The sequence below is a fragment of the Jaculus jaculus genome, chromosome 13 (genome assembly GCF_020740685.1).
Source record: "Jaculus jaculus isolate mJacJac1 chromosome 13, mJacJac1.mat.Y.cur, whole genome shotgun sequence".
Classification (NCBI taxonomy): domain Eukaryota; kingdom Metazoa; phylum Chordata; class Mammalia; order Rodentia; family Dipodidae; genus Jaculus; species Jaculus jaculus.
Window position 1 is genome coordinate 14,613,083 of NC_059114.1, and position 18,804 is coordinate 14,631,886.

At 44.0% G+C, this 18,804-nt stretch overlaps 1 protein-coding gene across 12 annotated transcripts in view; it reads right to left on the reverse strand.

The window, feature by feature from the left end:
- Positions 1-18,804, reverse strand: part of Git2 (GIT ArfGAP 2) — a 67,144-nt gene that overhangs the window by 13,149 nt on the left and 35,191 nt on the right. For 4 of the 12 annotated variants that reach the window (XM_045132321.1, XM_004664112.2, XM_045132320.1 and 1 more), the window contains 4 exons: positions 14,749-14,891; positions 12,752-12,901; positions 7,536-7,784; positions 5,337-5,426 (listed from right to left, as the gene is read on the reverse strand). In XM_045132321.1, coding sequence (XP_044988256.1) covers positions 5,337-5,426; positions 7,536-7,784; positions 12,752-12,901; positions 14,749-14,891 — 632 coding nt within the window. The remainder of the gene's footprint in view (positions 1-5,336; positions 5,427-7,535; positions 7,785-12,751; positions 12,902-14,748; positions 14,892-18,804) is intronic. The other 8 variants (XM_004664115.2, XM_004664117.2, XM_004664116.2 and 5 more) reach the window with 4 other exon arrangements.

An 18,804-nucleotide genomic window follows, 5' to 3' on the forward strand; every position in this document is an offset into this window, starting at 1 on the left:
CATTTAGTTCTGAAAGGAATAGGAAGTTTATAATACAGTAAGATGTATTTAATAAGCAAACATGTCAGCACCTATCCGATCACAGGCCTTCAGAGCTAGGAGCTACCTTCAGATGATGTGGCTAATAACAGATAAGAAAATGAAGGATTCCCCCCCCCCCCCCACAAACGTTGGCTATCCCACCTAAAGACATAGTCTATAAAACGGAGGACCAAGAGCCCAGGTCTCATCTTCTCTGCAAGTCTCCATGTCTGACGTTCAGCTAACTGAAGCTGTTCAAAGCAACTATAGCTCCAAGAAATGCCTTGCAAGATGGTTTTTCTGAGCCCGCAAGAAAGCCAGCCACACGTGGCCTGCAAACCAAAATGATTAGCCCAGTGTGACACTTAGTCTCAAGTCACTTTTATGATAACTCAAAATATCTACCTCCTAACATGTAGAGGTTTGATACAACTGTGAAGATTTAAAATGGGATATATAGATTTAAAACAGGAATGCTTAAAAATGTTCAAGCAAAGCAAAGGGCAGCAACTGAAGGCAGGGCCTCCCAGTGTGACAAGCTGTGAAGGGGAAGACAGTCCTTGAAGGACCTCCCAGCGTGACAAAGTGTGAAGGGACTACATTTTTCTGGAGACTTGGCTCTAGAGTGTTCAATAAAGACAAATCTCCCTAACCATTCTATCATTTTGAGAAATTTTTATCTAGAAAGGAAATTGGTATAACCTGACACAAAATTTAAACTGATTACCTTTCAAAACAGAAGTAGGAAGCTGGGCGTGGTGGCGCACGCCTTTAATCCCAGCACTCGGGAGGCAGAGGTAGGAGGATCGCCATGAGTTCGAGGCCACCCTGAGATGACAGAGTTAATTCCAGGTCAGCCTGGACCAGAGTGAGACCCTACCTCGAAAAACCAAAAAAAAAAAACCAACCAAACAAACAAAAAAAAAACCCAGAAGTAGGAGCTATTCCTACTTCTATATCTTGAGTTAATCCAAGTTAATTAAAAATGCAGCTAGGTGTGGTGGCTCACGCCTTTAATACCACTTAGAAGGCAGAGGTAGGATCACTGTCAGTTCGAGGCCACCCTGAGACTACAGTGACTTCCAGGTCAGCCTGGATTAAAGTGAAGCCCTACCTAAAAAAAAAAAAAAAAAAAAAGGCAATGAAGGGGCTGGAAAGATGGCTTAGCACTTAAGGTGCTTACCTGCAAAGTCTAAGGACCCAGGTTCAACTCCTCAGTACCCATATAGCCAGATGCACCATGATGGCACATGCACTGAACTTTGTTTGCAGTGAGTAGAGGCCCTGGTGTGCCCATTCTCTCTCTCTCTCATATAAATAAATAAAACCTAAAACCAAAAGTTTTAAAAATGCAATGAAGGGGGCTGGAGAGATGGTTTAGCAGTTAAGGCCCACATAAATCCAGATGCACAAAGTGGTGCATATGTCTGGAGTTTGTTTGCAGTGGCTAGAGACCCTGGCACGCCCATTCTCTGTCTCTCTCTTCTCTCTGCTAGCAAATAAATTTAAAAAAAAAAATTTTTTTTTTTCAAGGTAGGGTCTCACTCTGGTCCAGGCTGACCTGTAATTCACTCTGTCGTCTCAGGGTGGCCTCGAACTCATGGCGATCCTCCTACCCCTGCCTCCCGAGTGCTGGGATTAAAGGCACCATACCCAGCTTAATAAAAATATTTTTTAAGAAAACCAAAAAAATGGAGCTGAAGGGATGGCTTAGTGGTTAAGGCGTTTGCCTGCAAGGCCAAAGGAACCAGGTTCGATTCCCCAGGACCCACGTTAGCCAGATGCACAAGGGGGCGCATGCATCTGGAGTTCGTTAGCAGTGGCTGGAGGCCCTGGCACGCCCATTCTCTCTTTCTCTCTCTCTCTCTGTCAAATAAAAAAAAATGCAACTAAGGAATTTTATTGATGCTGCAAAAAAAATATGACTAAGGCCACAAGTGAAAAGGAAGAGCTTTGTTTAAACACATGGAAACAATGTAGCCTCATCTAAAAGATGGCTATTTTACAGAAAGTCAGTTTAAGGAAGTCTGTATGAGGTTTAATTGTTGGCTTAGTGCTGCTAATATTGCTTGGCCTTCTGAAGGCCCCATGTGTACCGGCCAGCTTCAAGGTGGAGTGCTTTTTAAGTCTTACTGTACTTTACTTACTCTCCCCTTGGGGGGGGGGGCAGGGTGTGTGTGTGTGTGTGTGTGTGTGTGTGTGTGTGTGTGTCTGTCTGTCTGTCTGTCGGATGACACCTTTCACATCTCCTCCTCTAAAAGAAGACACGATGGGTTCCTAAAATTCAAGATGAACACTTACTTTATGCACTGAAGTTCATCTGGCAGGTGATTAAAATTGATGCTTAGAGCCAATGAGGTTTACAAAGCTGAGTTCTACGGGAGATTCTGCTTCACTTGCCTGGTTTTGACCTGGCTGGATGAATGAGTCAAAGCCAAGGCAGGCATTGAATGCAGGACAGGAAACGTGAAAGCAGGTCTCGTGGACTCAGTCTCAGAAGCCCCACCTCCCTATAACCATCCCTACCTCGGCACAGGAACCATCTGACTCATCTTCACGTTTATTCCTTTATCTCCCCCCACCACCACACTGTTGCAAGCTGCACTTAAATACTCATGCTGGAAAGAATGATTCAGAACTGCTCCCATGGGGAACCTATCTAGGAAACAGAATTAATGTCCCCTTTTATGTTGGGGATTTGACATACAGTCTTTGGTCTTGAACTTACAATCCTGCCTCCTGAAGTTCCATATTTTCATAATGGTATTTTGCATCCCCTGATAAAAATTTGATAGCTACAAATCACACACATTACCCACAATGATCCAAGTACCAAGTTTCATTTAAACATTTTAGAAGAGTGAGACTCACGCATCCAGAGAATTGTTCAGGAGACACACCCAGGAAACACTTACTTACACAGTAAGTCCTTCTTCATTATCAAAAACCAAAACCCACACAGGCTTCCAGGTAGCCAGCAGTTAACATTAGGAAAATTACTGTGAGCATGCAGAGCCAGGACTGGTTAAAAGTGCTGCCCTCTCAAAGCTGTTAATAGAAAAGTTACCTTATAGCTGGTGCTGGTTCAGTTTATTTAATAGTGGAGTAATTTTCTCTGTATACAGACATGCATAAAAACCTAAACCCATGACGAAGTTTTCTTCCAGAACAACTAGGATGACCAGTCTGACTGATTAATCTTATATTAAGACTATCTCAGCCACCAGCCTTGCAAGGCTTTCTTTCTTTCTTTTTTAGCTTTTCAAGGTGGGGTCTCATTGTAGTTCAAGCTGACCTGGAACTCACCATGTAGTCTCTCAGGGTGGCCTCGAACTCAGCGATCCTCCTACCTCTGCCTCCCGAGCGTAGGGATTAAAGGCAAGTGCCACCACATCCATTTTTTCTTTCTTTCCTTTATTTTATTTTATTTTTTTTGAGGCAAGGTCTTAACTTAGTCCAGGCTGACTTGGAATACTCTTTGTAACCCCAGGCTGGCCTTGAACTCAAAGTGATCTCTTACCTCAGCCTCCCAAATACTGGGAAAGCACGTGAAACCACAACCTGGCTCCCTTGCAAGGAGTTTTTTTAGCTTTTCAAGGTGGGGTCTCACTGTAGTTCAAGCTGACCTGGGATTCACTACGTAGTCTCAGGGTGGCCTCAAACTCACTGCAATCCTACCTCTGCCTCCCGAGTGCTGGGATAAAAGGTGTATGCCACCACGTCTGGCCCTTGCAGGGATATTTTTTTTTTGAAGCTATACCCGAATTGTTTGTTTTTTTTAATCCCACAAAATTTAACAGTGGATAAAAAGGTGTACTTGATTCTTACTGAGCATTTCATTACTATGGTGCTGTTTTTTAACTGCAATTGTGTAATGAAAACATCACAGCGCAGTTTCAGGGCTGCTCAGAGAACTATAAGTACTGGACACCAAGAATTCTCTACTTCACAAGGTCAATAAGCAGACCCCAAAGGGCTTTGGCTAGCCACATAACCCTGTAGTAGCCTAGGGATCTGCCATCATTCCTACATGTCGAGAGAGTACACCAAGGTCTGCTGCAAATTCTCCTGTCAGGAAAGGTGGTCCCTTGCCCATGGCTCTCATCCCTCTTTTTGGCCTTGTTACACTGCCTTTTGTTACAAACAGATCAAGCTGGGACCCAAGTACAAGTCTTTAAGAGCCTGGCCTCTTTCCAGAGATTTTTCAGGGGAGGAAACATGGCATGTTCTCTTTGCTTATGAGAGCAGATTTTTTTTTCCCCCCTGGACTGTGCCACTTAAATCTTTCACACCCATCAATTGACTTACATAGAGGCTGGGTGTAAGGAGAGGTACCTGGCTGCTCTACACGAGCTTACCTGGGTCAGGCCCTGCTCTGAAGAATGGGAGCCACACACCAGTAGCAGAGTCTGACCATTGCAGGTGAGCAGCTTTGTGGCCACAGCTGTCTACAGCCTCTACCTCGGCTAAGAGCGACCATGCTGAGTCAGGGTGGAGGCTGTTAAACCTTGATTTGTAAACTAGAATACCTGTGGTGGTTTGATTCAGGTGTCCCCCATAAATTTAGATGAATACTAGGTTCCCAGCTGATGGAGATTTGGGAATTAACATCTCCTGGAGGCAGTGTATTGTTGAGGTGGGCTTATGGGTGTTATAGTCAGTTTCCCCTTGTGTTTGGCACACTCTCCTGTTGCTATTGTCTACCTTATGTTGGCCAGGTGGTGATGTCCACCCTCTGCTCATGCCATTGTTTTCCCCTGCCATCATGGGATTTCCCCTTAAGTCTGTAAGCCAAAATAGATCCCTTTTCCCCAAAAGCTGCTCTTGGTCAGGTGATTTCTGCCAGCAAAACAAACCTGACTACAACAGTACCCACAAAAATAAGACAGCAGTTTAAAAAAAAAAGGCATGTTTTGGTGTCAGCCTAAATATAAGTCTTAATCTAGTAGCTATACCACCAAATAAATTGGATATATTCAGCCTATTATAATATTTAACCAGCAGCCAGCTAATTTTCTTATTGTTTAACAAGACAGTATGCTCAGAATAAGTGCTATAGGATGATTTGCGAAACTCTGTTAAAAATGCGAAAGTGAGCAACATGGAGTTAGACCAAAGGGAGGGAGGCCGCCTCTCTAGGAACGCGTGCGTGCGTGCGGTGTCGTGAGTGTGCTTGCTGGGCTGTGAGCAACCAGGAGGGAAGCAGTGCCTTGTGCAAGGAGGGCGTTAGCAAGAGGCAGGAGGGCCAGCGCCAAGCACAAAGCGCCCAGGAGCACTGCCCCTCCTCCAGAGCAGACATTCAGAGTGTACTTAACCCTTCGGGTGCTTTCGTCCCTGGACCAGGAAAGTGTGGAGGGGAAGGAAGGCAGAGACGAAGAGGAGGTCACAAGCGCACTCCTCCCAATCTAGAAGGGGAAAGAGAAACAGGCTCGGGGCAAATACAAAACAAACAAAACCCAACCATCTAGCCTACAGCACAGGACATGAAGGCAGCTCTAGATGTGTTTAATCCCTTGATGAAACACCTGAAATTCACAGTGATTTTTTTGTTTTGTTTTGTTTTGTGTTTTTCAAGGTAGGGTCTCGCTTAAACCAAGGCTGACCTAGAATTCACTATGTAGTCTCAGGCTGGCCTCAAACTCAGTGATCCTCCTTGTCTGCCTACCAAGTGCCAGAATTAAAGGTGTGCGTCACCACGCCCAGCTCACAATGAATTTAATGAGGCTACTTTTCCGTAAAGGAAAAAGTATAGCAAATTTGTTAAAATTGTCAGAAGTTTTAAAGTGGATATTGTTATTTATCTTTTTGGAGGTAGGGTCTCACTCTAGCTCAGGCTGACCTGGAATTCACTATGTAGTCTCAGGGTGGCCTCGAAATCGCAGTGATCATCCTACCTCTTCCTCCTAAGTGCTAGGATTAAAGGCATGTGTGCCACCACACCCAACTTTACTAGATATTATTTTAATGATATGTTTCAGTCAAGACTGGTAATAAGAAACTCTACAAATGATTATAAGTTGGCATACACTATCACTTTAATCTTTAGTACTCAGTATAGAACTTTTTTGTTGTTTTGTTTTGTTTTTTTCGAGGTAGTGGTTCATTGTAGTCCAGTCTGACCTGGCACTCACTCTGTAGTCCCAGGCTGGCCTCAAAGTCAGCAAGATCCTCTTACCTCTACCTCCCAAATTCTGGTACTAAAGCATGAGCCACCATGCCCCACTCATTATGGAACTTTAGAAGTGACAGCCTAGCACTGTAAATTTTTGTAGAATACACTGTGAAAACTAACAAAGGTTGCTTTATCTAAATTTTGTTTTCAGTTACACAAAAACTAAGATTCTTTTTTACTTAATTTAAAGGCATTCTTATACCAAATGTATCAAATCAACTGCTTTGGAATAAAACCCACGTAGAGAGAAACCAGAAATAATGCACTATTACATGTAATAACACTGTAATATTAACCACTCTAAAATTTGTCAAAATTATAATTTCTACATCTACCCAACTGTTCACTTACCCTAAAAATATTGTGAAACCTTATACAATTTGAAGAAATAATTTTTGACACTCAAAAGGATAATTATTACTTTCTCATACATTTTAATAACAAACTAATTTTCTATAATAAACTAACAAAAGACATCTAACATTTGAAGATCTGGTAGCACAATATGTATACCACTATAAAAAACAAGGTTAGAACCCCGTCACAGAACTCTGAAATTCATTTGCAAGGCAGACAGAGTTCTCATATTTCATCTTTTTGTTTTTTGAGAGTGTCTCCCTATGAAGCCCAGGTAATCTTGCCACTTCAGCCTCCTGAGTCTAGAATGACAGCTCATGCAGATCTTTATGAGATGACAGACACGGTTCCTGAATGCTGTCTATGCTGAACCCAGCGGACAGGCTGCAGAGACCCAGAATCTCAAACTCCCTGCGTGCCAGGCCAGAGGGGTCATCTGTTCCCATGAAAGCAGCCACGAAGGACCCTAAAAAGGATCCTAAGGGCTCCAGTTCATAAAGCGGCACATATCCCCGCCTGACCTGAAGATGACACCTCTGCAGAGTGACTTTTGCTGTTGTTTCTGGGAGTTTAAGGAAGCTCTGCATGAAAATGGCCAATAGAGGCTGCCTCGAAAATGTATCAAGGAGGATAGGGGAGCTAGAGGCAAGTAGGAACTGAGCAAGAGCTAGAATCCCCAACTTAGAAGGGAGTTTTCAGTGCACAGCTTCTCGTGCTGGGGGTACTATCCCAGCTGCTATGGACATGTTAACTCAAGAAATACAAGGGCATGGATTCGGCGACATCTGTCACCCCACTGATTGGCCAGGGCTGACTTGGCTGACCTGGCTGGCTAGGCGGGTGTCCCCTTCCTCCCTCACCACTCCATGTGTGTCCCTCCCAAAGAAATACAAGGACAACTCTCGGGGCGCACATGCAGGGACCTGCGAGGTCAAGGACAGGGCCTGGAGCAGTGAGGCGCAGAGAACAGCAGTTTAACACTTACGTGTGCAGGGAAGGGCTGCAGTCTCGTCCTGCTCTCCTCAGGGTGGTTTGCTTCTCCCATCGGGAGATACGGTTTCTGACCTGATCCTGTCTCGTACATGGACATGGGCCTGCTGCCCCGAGCAGATGGACGTCGCTTTAAGGAAGAGTGGCTGGAAGTGTCTGGGTACTCAGAACCAGTCTGCACCTGATAGACATTGGCTGTGGCCTGTTTTCTGAGGTTCGAATTCTCACTCTGGAGTGTTTGAAGCTGAAAGAAATGTTTGGCAGTGGGACTAGGTTTTTGCATGGCAAGCAGACAAAGCAAACGCCAAGTAAATGAACACAACTACTGGCTTAAAACGGTACAAACAGCAGCTGGCTGGCCGAACGTATACAGCACCTACACAGAGGACTCTCCCTTCTGGAGTAAGCGATACATGGTCAACTCACTGCGTCATGGTAGGCTGGCGGAAGAGTTTAGTTCTGAACGTGGGAAAGCTATAGTCTGGTATTTAAGAACTAAGTGTCTAACCACTTAAGAATTTGTCATGGTGGGCTGGGAAATGTTTGCAGGCAAGCTGTACTTTGGATTACTCTCAGGCTGTTTCAAGGTAGAGCCTGAGACCACTAAACTGTGACAGAAGTCAAACTTGCTTTTCCGATAGACCCTGAGCAATGTGCAGATGCTCCAAGCGGCAGGAGACACCATGGAAGCAGCACGGAGAGGACTAGAGATGCTTGGCGGAGCCAGACAGACAGAAAGGGCCAGCTATGGAAAACCGTTCCGCCCACAGTGTGTCAAACAGCCAACAAGAAAAATGATGGTCAACAAGTTTTTATTACACAATACTTTTCATGTTCCAACCAATTCAAACATTTTTCTTTAAACAAGAGGGAAGTTTGCTACATTAATGCATCATGAAGAAAACTGGCAACTACTGAACTATGTCAGCATCTTCATAGAAGGAATGCTCCACGTAGCACGCTTGCTTCCCTCTGGTAATCAGTCCTCTTTAGGGCAGGGCCAGAGTGTTTGGCCTTTCTCCTTCTGGCTTTGACACTCAAAAAGCATGAAATCAGTGATGCTGGCTTTGCATGCACTAATCTGCCTGGTACTCCCTGCTACAGTCAGACACTGGAGACCCTGAGTGCTCCTTCCACTCCTCACATGCAGGCTGCATCATGGTTAAGGAATCAACAAGGAACTGTAGGGTCTGTTAGCATCTGGCAACTTAAATACAAGTCACTGCATCCATTCTGCACAGGGTCTTTGATCTGGGTGGCGTCTTCCATGCCTTTGCATAGCCAGGTATGTTCAGCTGTCTACTGTTTGACAGAGATTGTAACCTGTGACCAAGTGCCCCGCCAACGCCAAGGTTTAAGTCCACAATCAACCAGGAGATCCTGACTTTCCAATAGCAAGCCCATGCAGTGTTAGGCGTTAACTTTCAATTTGTATTTAGAAAGCACCAATCTGTGGAAAATACACCAATAATGGCTGCTCCTCTTCATTAATTAGCATCGTTTCCAAGCAACTGTTAAATGTGAAAGATCAGATATAAATCACACTACTTTATCAATGTTATGGAAAAAAAACTTTTCTAGAGCTCTGAAATAAAAGCAATACATCTCTGCTAAGAAAGCAAGCTGCCTGGGTCAGTAGTGACCGAGCCCGGCAGAAGCACAGCTTCCTGCTTCCTACACAAAACGAGCGCTCCTCCGTCTCCCGCAAGGGGAGCCCAGCAGCCAGGGACAGATGGCTTCAACACCACAAAGGCTTTCTGGGTGTAACGTGGGTCTGCAAGCCCCTCTCCAATGACAAACAGCTGCACAGTGACAGCAGTCTCAGAAATCCCTGCATTCCAGGACACACACAGGTGTGAAGTGCCTGTCACAACTATATCACAGGGAATCTGGTGGCCTCAGTCAAACAGTCGGTCATGAGTGAGGAGCATTAAGTGACATATCCCTCAGGGGAGGACAACCCCACACATATGCCTAAATAAAAAGCCTCTGCTCAGTTCTAACCAGGATTCAAAATTGGAAATTCCTTGAAACATCCAGCCTAGACTTGATTGGACTGTTTCTTGAGATGAGCACAAGTTCTTGGTTTCTTTTTTTGTGTGTGTGTGTTGCTTGGAGAGTCTCTCCATGTTATTCAGAGAAGCTTCCTGCCCCTCCTCCACCCCTCCAGGTGCTGATGGCTAAACCCAGGGCCCAAGCACTCATCCACTTAACTAAATCCCCTACCTGCTCTCCAAGTTATTCAGTATGGCCTTGAACTAGCTCTGTAGCCTGGGCAGGCCCTGCGATCCTCTTGCCTTTGTCTCTGAAATAGCTGGGATCCCAGGCCTATATCATTAAGCTTGGCTGGTTTCAATTGTTAAAAAAATTTTAGTACTCTAGACTTATGCAGATGCCCTTAGATAAGTTTTAATGATGCTTATCTTAACCAGAACCAGACTATAGTTTGGAAAGAGTATGGCAGGAAATAAAGTTACAGAAAAAGGCTGGAGAGATTGCTTAGTGGTTAAGGTACTTGCCTGCAAAGCCTAAGGACCCAGGTTCGATTCTCCAGGTCCCACATAAACCAGATGCATATGGTGCAGCATGCATCTGGGATTTGTTTGCAGTGGCTAGAGGCCCTAGTGTGCCCATTCTCTCACTCTTTCTCTCTCCTTCTCTCTCTGTCTCTAATAAATAAAAAAATAAAATAAAATCTTAAAAAAAGTTACAGATAATTTAATAGTTTCAGAAACCAAAAGCATTTCTAAGACTTGAGATAATCAATAAACAACGGCAAATAATTTTGCTCTGTTTTTTTTTTTTTTTTTGCTTATTTTCTTTTGTTTTTGAAGCAGGGTCTCACTCTAGCCTCTGCAGCAGAATGAACTCCAGGCACATGCAATACTTTGTACATCTGGCTTCATGTGTGTACTGAGGAATTGAACCCATACTGTCAGGCTTTGCAAGCATCTGACTTTAACTGCTAAATCATCTCTCCAGTCCCATGGCCTCAAACTTCTGACTATCCCTACTCGTGACTCTTAGGTGCTAGGGTTATAAGTGCAAGCACCATGCCTAGCTTGCATTTCTGACAGAAGCTCAAGTCATATGCTTTCATTTGGGGTTACCACTAGTGATTCTGCAAATACTGAGAATTTACAGATAAATAAGGTGACCCTTGGGAGAGTGAATTATAAAGACAGTATCGACAAGTTTCAGAAAGAATCTTCATTGCAAGAAAACTATTAGTGTAATTAATATGTCATACTGCCATCCATTAAGCAAGATCTACTTCAGAAGAGGCAGAGGAAGTGTAAGTCTCTTAGTTATGGCAGAGGGCTCTTGGTCTGTGTTGGTCAGAATAGCATAGCAGCCTAGACTGGGCTGGGAGACACAGAACAGATATGTGTCTGTTTAAGGCTGAGTGATCTGAAGGCATTCTCATCCACTACTTTATAGGTACCAGAGCCAAAAATTCACCTACCATTCTACACTACATGAACCCTAGGCCAAATCCCAGACAAGGTCATACAACTTAATTCCCCAATGAGCAAGGTTCCATTCTTTGGCTTTCCTTTAAGAAGCAGAATTAGTGTGTCCCTTATGCCCAGACCTTAACATTTTTTGAGAGTGAAACAATATTCTACACTGACACGATAAAGACACAAATTATAGACTGTTTTGTTTCTGCTTAGAGGTTAGGATAAAAAGCTCTCTCTCAAGCCCAGGCTTTCCTGGAGTTCACTCCGTAGTCTCAGGCTGGTCTCAAATTCACAGCCATCCTACTACCTCTGCCTCCCAAGTGCTAGGATTAAAGGAGTGTGCCACCATGTGCAGCTAAAAGCTCATTTTGTTTATTAGAGAGAAAGGAGAGATAGAGAATGGGCAGTCCAGGGCCTCTAAGCCACTGCAAACAAAGTCCAGATGCATGTGCCACCTTGTGTATCTGGCTTATGTGGGTACTGGGGAATTGAACCTGGGTCCTTAGGCTTCACAGGCAAGTGCCTTAACCACTAAGCCATCTCTCCAGCCCCAAAAGCTCATTAAAATTTTTTTTCAAGTTAAGAGACTTCTTAAATATTTGTTTTTACTTATTAGAGAGAGAGAAAGAAAAAGAAAGAGATAGAATGGCTATGCCAGGACCTTCAGCTGCTGCAAATGAACTCCAGATGTATGTGCCACTTTGTACATCTGGCTTACATGGGTCCCAAAGAATTGAACCTGGGTCCTTTGGCTTTGCAGACAAGTTCCTTACCCACTAAGCCATCTCTAGAGCCCTAAAAGCTCATTTTTGAAGAGAACTAAATGACGGGAACTAGCCACAAGTATCCCAACAGATAGCAATATTTAGAGTTTCAACTTCCTTTAGCCTTCTCATAAAAAAATCATGCACACAATCTCTTTCTTATGTGTTTTTGTACTACTGGTCACACTCCTTTTCAGGATTAATGTATTCTCTCAGTTGACAGAGAACATGCTGAACATGGGACTGTCTCTCGCTAGCTAGCTTCCTTGTGAGTTCAGATAGAACGTGTTCTCTTATTTACTGAGAGTCTGCTCTAGACTCTGAGGACACAACTAGGTAAGTCCTAGTGACAAGTAAGGTGGGGGGATGTGGGTGAGGGTCAGAGGATCAATAAAGAAAAACACCCCTTGCATCGTGTGGGCTGTGGCTTATATGTGATGAACATACACACCTGCCCAGGACTCTTGCCTGCGGCCTGCGTGGTTATATTTAGAACCAGTTATAGAAAAATATCACACCCCTGTAGTGGCATCCAGGTTCCCTGGAAGCACGGGATAGTGCAAAGGTTACTCTCCCTGCACAAACACTTGGCAGACTGTTTGGTTTCTCACAGATGGGGGATTTGCTCTGAAAGTATTTCTAGATGCAAACCCAAGGTCTTGTGCTCATGTATTCAACCACTGCGTAATTACATCTCCAGCCAATCATCATAATTGAACCGAGGGTCTTGGACATACAGGCAAGTGCTTTCCCACTGGACCACATCCCTGCTCCTCCTCTGAATGCATTTTTAAATCAGAGCCACTTCATTTCAAATATCCACACACACATTCTACTTCCAAAAAGAAAGCTCGCTCCTAAGAGTTCTAGGTCTGGTACAGTAACTGCTTTTCTTCCCTTTGATCTCAAGCATGGTGCCTGGGACTCTTCCTCATGCTATGGGGTTAAAGAGTCAATCATCCTGGCATTTATTAACATGTTACCTTTTTCTGCATAATTCTCAGCTCGCCACTCAAGTTGTTATTCACCTTCATTAGCTGTTGTATCTTGGTCTCAGAAGCCACTAGGGCGTTTTTGACCTCCATAAATTCCTGCACAGTGACTGGTCCATCTGATAAATCTGAATCTAGGCTCTAAAAATAAATTGGGGAAAATGTTCACAATCTGAGATGATAACATTCAAGACTAACAGCTAAAGAACTTCAGATTCTGGTCATGCCACCTGAGTCACAAAGTTAAACCAAATGAAGGCTTCTGAGGGTAATATAAAACTGACAAATAAAGTTGGGCCACTATAAAAATTTAAGAATTTTAAAGTCAATATTTTCTAAAGGAGCAGGAAGTGGGGTCACAAATATATGCTGACGATATACCAGGAGTTTTGTTCTGCTTTGCAAACATTTTTCTTGCTGATTTTAAAAGCTCATTCTTTCATTACTAATCACTCCATCCTTCTAGTTGAACGTTAGGCAATTTCCAGATGCACGGGATAGATCAAAAAAGAAAACAGACCAAGATCACTGCTTCCATGGTGCATGCTAGCAGCACAGAGGGGGAACTAGTATGTCAGCACACAGAATGACTGGGAGGGATTAGTGCCGTGGATAAAATGGAGCAGGGCAGGGGCACAGGGCCTAGAATGGGGTACAGGTGGGCTGCATGCCAGAAACCTGGTGTGAGCTTTGAGTAGAGATCAAGGATGTACAGGCGTCAGTGAGAATGAAGACTAGGTTATAGCGGAGTTCAATACAGAGAGCAGGTAAGGGAGGGAGCTTGGTCAGTCAACTGAGGGCCCATCCCCAGGGCCCTGTAATGACCTCTGCTTTCACTGAGCGAACTGGCTTCTGGGCAGTACAGGCAGAAGTACCCCCTCTACCAGTGGTACCATTATTCTCAGTCATGTGGGGTGGCAAACTCTGGACATATCTAAAGTCCTTCTCTCTGCTTCAAATCTCTAGACCTTTTTGGGGGGGAGTAGTTTTTTTTTTGTTTTTTGTTCTTCCTTCTTTCTGACACAGGGTCTCGCTCTAGCCCAGATTGATCTGGAACTCTGTAGTCCCAAGCTGGCTTTGAACTCATAGTGGCCCTTCTACTTCTGCCTCCTGAGTGCTAGGATTAAAGGTGTGTGCCACCACGCCCGGCTAACCTCCAGACCTTTTGGGCCTTCTGGTTCATCCTTCCCAGTGTCTGCAGAGTGCCTTTCTGGACCAGTCCTGAGGATTGAGCAGTGGGTGGCCCACCCAGAACCTTGTGGCCCTCCCCCCATCTCCCCGCTCATTATAAGGTACTTGTTTCTCCCACTTGGCCCTTCTTAGCCCAGGCCCGGAAGCAGTTTTTGTCAACCTGTTTGCACCTCTTCAGACATCCCTCACTATCATCTCTGACTTCTGTCTTCCTTTCCTGCCTATCTGTAGCTTCTGGGCTCTGTGCTGCCCTCCAGGCCTTGGTTCTGCAGTGTGGTGTCATGAAGCTCCTGCTGAAGCTCGGAGTCTCTTTGAGGCTGTCTCCGCAGCCCCCAGGACCAGCTTTCAGCGCCCGGCCTTTCCTCTCTCTCTGCCCTGCCTCCCCAGGTGCTCCTCGGCACTAAATTCTCCCTCACCCTCGCAGCTTCTGCTTTGAGCAGGACACACCATCGTGTACCTTTGCCTGCAGTCACCCTTCCTTTCCAGCAGTGCTGTCCTCCGTGAAGCAGCAGGGCTGTGACTCTGCACTTCTTTTCATCTCTGCTTAGCCCAGGCCAGCAGTGAACCCAACTTTACCCCGTTACACCTTTACAAGCTAGTCCTCTAGTCCTGAGTGAATGACAGGAGGAGAAAGAGGGTGTGGCTCTTTATTTTTTTTTTTTTTTGGTGCCAAGGCGTGAATGAACCCAGGGCCTCGTGCTTGCTAGGCAAGAACTCTGTCACTGAGCTCCAGACCCCACCGGAACCCGCGTTTAAGAGAAAGGCACCGGTGGTTCTGAGTACGTGTGCCCTCTCACCTTCTGCCGGTTTGCCTTGCTGGCTTTGGTTTCCACATCAGTGTCTTCATCTGATGCCACACTGTCATAGTCTGGCTGGTCGTTGTCCTGACTCTCAACACTGTGCTGGTTATTGACGGCTTTCAGTATGAGCTCCACATTGTCTGTCAATAAAAACAAGGAATTTTACTTCAGGCTTAAAACAACTTTTTCTTCTACAACACTAAGATGGCGTCTGATGGCTTAGCCATTTAAAGGCCTGAAAGAAAATGACGGAAGTGTTATAGCTCTGTCACATTCACGGCAGCACAGGGCCAACAGAAACTCACCAGAACAACAGAGAAAGTCAAGTATTCCTTTGACCCACTACCAAATATGGGCAAATGAAGGAGACAGTGTAGGAAGAGCTCCTCAGACCAAGGACAGGTTCCAGGTTTGCATAGAGCATTGATTCACATCATAAAGATGTGATGGGATGTAAACTGATCATATGTGTAACATGCTTACAAAGGACTAACAAGCCAAAATGGAACACAAACTACTACACTGGTGCCCAGAAACCAGTAGCCCAAAGCATAGGAACTGCAGCATCCACTCATCTGAGTCCAGATGAGAATGAAAGGGGAGGAGATCTGATTTAACAGGGACGTGTGTGTATGCTGTGAAGATTGCCTAGCCCAAGCAGGGAGGGGATGCACAGGCTCTGACACATGCTGAATTCTAAAAGATCTCACCAACTATTCAAGACACTCCAGTTTCGTTCAGACAACTTAAGCTAAGCTCCAATTGCTTTTTTTTTATTTATAATTTCATACATATATATAATGCATTTTGATACCGCCCCCAATACCCTCATTCCTCTTCCACTCCAGCTAAACCCCTTCTTTTTCTGCCAAACTTATCCCTTTCCTATTTTCCTGTCTTTTTGTTTGTACGTGCAACCCACTGAATTAAATTAGGGTTGCTTAGTTGGGCGTGGTGGCGCACATCTTTAATCGCAGCACTCAGGAGGCAGAGGTAGGAGGATTGCTGTGAGTTCGAGGCCTCCTTCAGACTACATAGTGAATTCCAGGTCAGCCTGGGATAGAGTGAAACCTTACCTCAAAAAACCAAAAATTATGGTAATTATGGGGTCTTACAAGGCCTAGGTCCTATTTTAATTAATTAATTAACTAATTAATTAATTAATTTGCAAACAGAAGCAGAAGAGAGATAGAAAGAGAGAGAGAATGGGGCTGCACTTGCCTGTGGAGCCGGAGGACCTCCATTCAAGGCTCAATTCCCCAGTACCTATGTTGTCAGATGCACAAGGTGATGCATGCATCTGGAGTTTGTTTGCAGTGGCTAGAGGCCCTGGTGCGCCCATTCTCTCTCTCCCGCTCTGCCTCTTTGACTCCCTGTCTATTGCTCTCAAATAAATAAAAATAAAAAAATAATTAAAAAAAAAAAGAACAAGAGAACCAACACACCAGGGCCTCTGGCTGCTGCAAATGCATGTGTCACTGTGCATCTGGCTTTTTAGGTGGGTCTTGGAGAAATCAAACCCAGGTCTTTGGGCTTTTCAAGCAAGTGCTTTAGCCACTGAGCCATCTCTCCACACCCTACTTTAATTTTTCTTTTTAAATTTATTTGAGGGTGCAGGAGGGAGAGAATAGGTATACCAGAGGCTCCAGCCACTGTAAACTAATTCCAGATGCATTCACTACCTTGTACATCTGGCTTATGTGGGTAGTGGGGAATGGAACTGGGTCCTGAGGCTTCACAGGCAAGTGCCTTAGGTGTTAAGCCATCTCTCTAGCCCTCCTATTTTAGTTTTTAAAGTGAGTATTTCAAAATATAATATCATGCAATTTTAGGATAAAGATTTAATATGCAATGGAAACTAATCAGCAAATAAAGCAGAAATCACCTACAGTCATTGTCACGTTGCTCCACCATCTTTCTTTTTTTTTTTATTGATCTCAGCAATACATCCTAACAAATGCTGTGATGGGTAAATGAGCCAATAGAGAGTCACTGTTCCTACGGGAAATATAGGGTTGTTTCCCAAGAGCCTCTGGTTGCATTTTCATGTCCAATTAATATTTAGCTTTGCCTTGCATGTTTCTCTTTAAAGACATCTTACTTAATACACATTGTTTATTCGTTAACATTGAATTCATGGCACTTGAAGTTATGCTAGAATGATGCTCATTAAATAATTTCTCTGTAAGGCCCATCTCAGCCTTCTTGACTCAGAGATGCTAGTCAGCATCTTCAGCATTGTACTTTAAGCCTTTTTTATTTCTTGGTATGTGTGTACGATGTATATGCATGCTCATGTGTGTAAGCATGAGAGTGTGTGTGCAGGTCAGAGGTCAATTTTGGTTGTCAGCTCTCACCTTCCACCTCATTTGAGGCAAGCTGCTGCTCTGTTTACCAGGCTAGCTGGCTCATGAGCTTCTAGCTGATTCTCTTGTCTCACCTTGGGCATGCTAGGATTACAGATGCTCACTCCAGTGTGTGGGGATCCACACTCAAAAACGCTTGCATCACAAGCACTTGATCCACTGAGCCATCTCCCCAGCCCCTTTGTAAACAGCACTATCAACAACACAAAGAAAATTCCTGTGAAAAACACGGCACTAACTAGGCCATGAGGACACTGTCACAGTGCAACAGGTTCAACCTCAGCCAGGAATGTGCTCCGGTGACTCAAGTTGCGTCACCACTCTCTGTCTGAGAACGCTTTAAAATGACTTAGAGGCAAAAGTTTAGCAAAGAAATGAATTTGTAAATGTGGAATATGCAGGCAAGGATCAACTCTATGCACGGATTTACACGTGGCACAGTCTGTTCGTCTGTTCATTATGTATGTATATGTTTTCCTACAAAACTGGGATTATATTAAACCTTTACAAATTTGTTACCTTATTCCAGTATTGTGTATTCCCTGTGTACCACTCAAGTATGTGATAACTTTTCTAGAATTTGTTTGTTTGTTTTCTTTTGCTATTAGACACAACTATACACATAGCATCTGAGTATTTCTCTTCAACTACGAGACTTCAAATTCATGCAGATTCTTCACAGCGCGCTGTTACTGAGTTAGGACACCTTTTCAGAACTTCTGTAGTGCCAGCTGAAATGACCAAATCAAATTCTTGAACAGGCAAGAGGTAAAGATAATTACTGTCAACTACTGTTTTCTGTCTTTGGGGAATGTGATACTGACTGGAACCTGAATTTCTATGGTAAAAGTTTAGTGACAGAAGCCGGGCATGGTGGCTCCCGCCTTTAATCCCAGTACTCAGGAGGCAGAGATAGGAGGATCGCTGTGAGTTCAAAGCCACCCTGAGACTACAGAGTTAATTCCAGGTCAGCCTGGGCCAGAGTGAGACCCTACCTCAAAAAAACAAAACAAAACAAAAAAAGTTTAGTGACAGAACCTGAAGACTCAACAGAACACTTCTGAAATAGATGCTCAGTGCTCTCTTTATAATTTTGCATTGCCATAGTTCTTACTATAGACATTTAAAATTTATAGCAATAAGTGTCAATTACTAGAACTTGAGTTTTGGAGGTAAGCAACAATAGAATAGGTGAGACATATAGATATAAGGGTTTTAATTTTTTTTTTTTTTTTTCCTGAGGTAGGGTTTCACTGTAGCCCAGGCTGACCTGGAATTCACAATGTAGTCTCAGGGTGTCCTTGAACTCATGGCCATCCTCCTACCTCTGCCTCCTGAGTGCTGGGATTAAAGGTATGTGGCACCACACCCGGATTAAGAGTATTTTTTTAATGTCCTTAGTGAAATTTAAATTAGACTTTGGGTTAATTTTAAGGTGTCATTTTATAGGGAAAAATCATACACAAGATGAATTTGAGTAATAGTTAATAATTCTGGAGTAACGTTAACTCTCAAGGGCTCTGACGGGTAACGCTGTCACCATTTATTATAATAGAGCTCATGGGACTGTCAAGTTCTAGTGTCAAGACTGCTCTAATTCCCTGCCAGCTTTTTTTTTTTTTTTTTCACTTATAAAAAGGGCAGATTTATTCAGCAAGAGTCCTTTTTTGGGGGAAGCTAAGGCGGA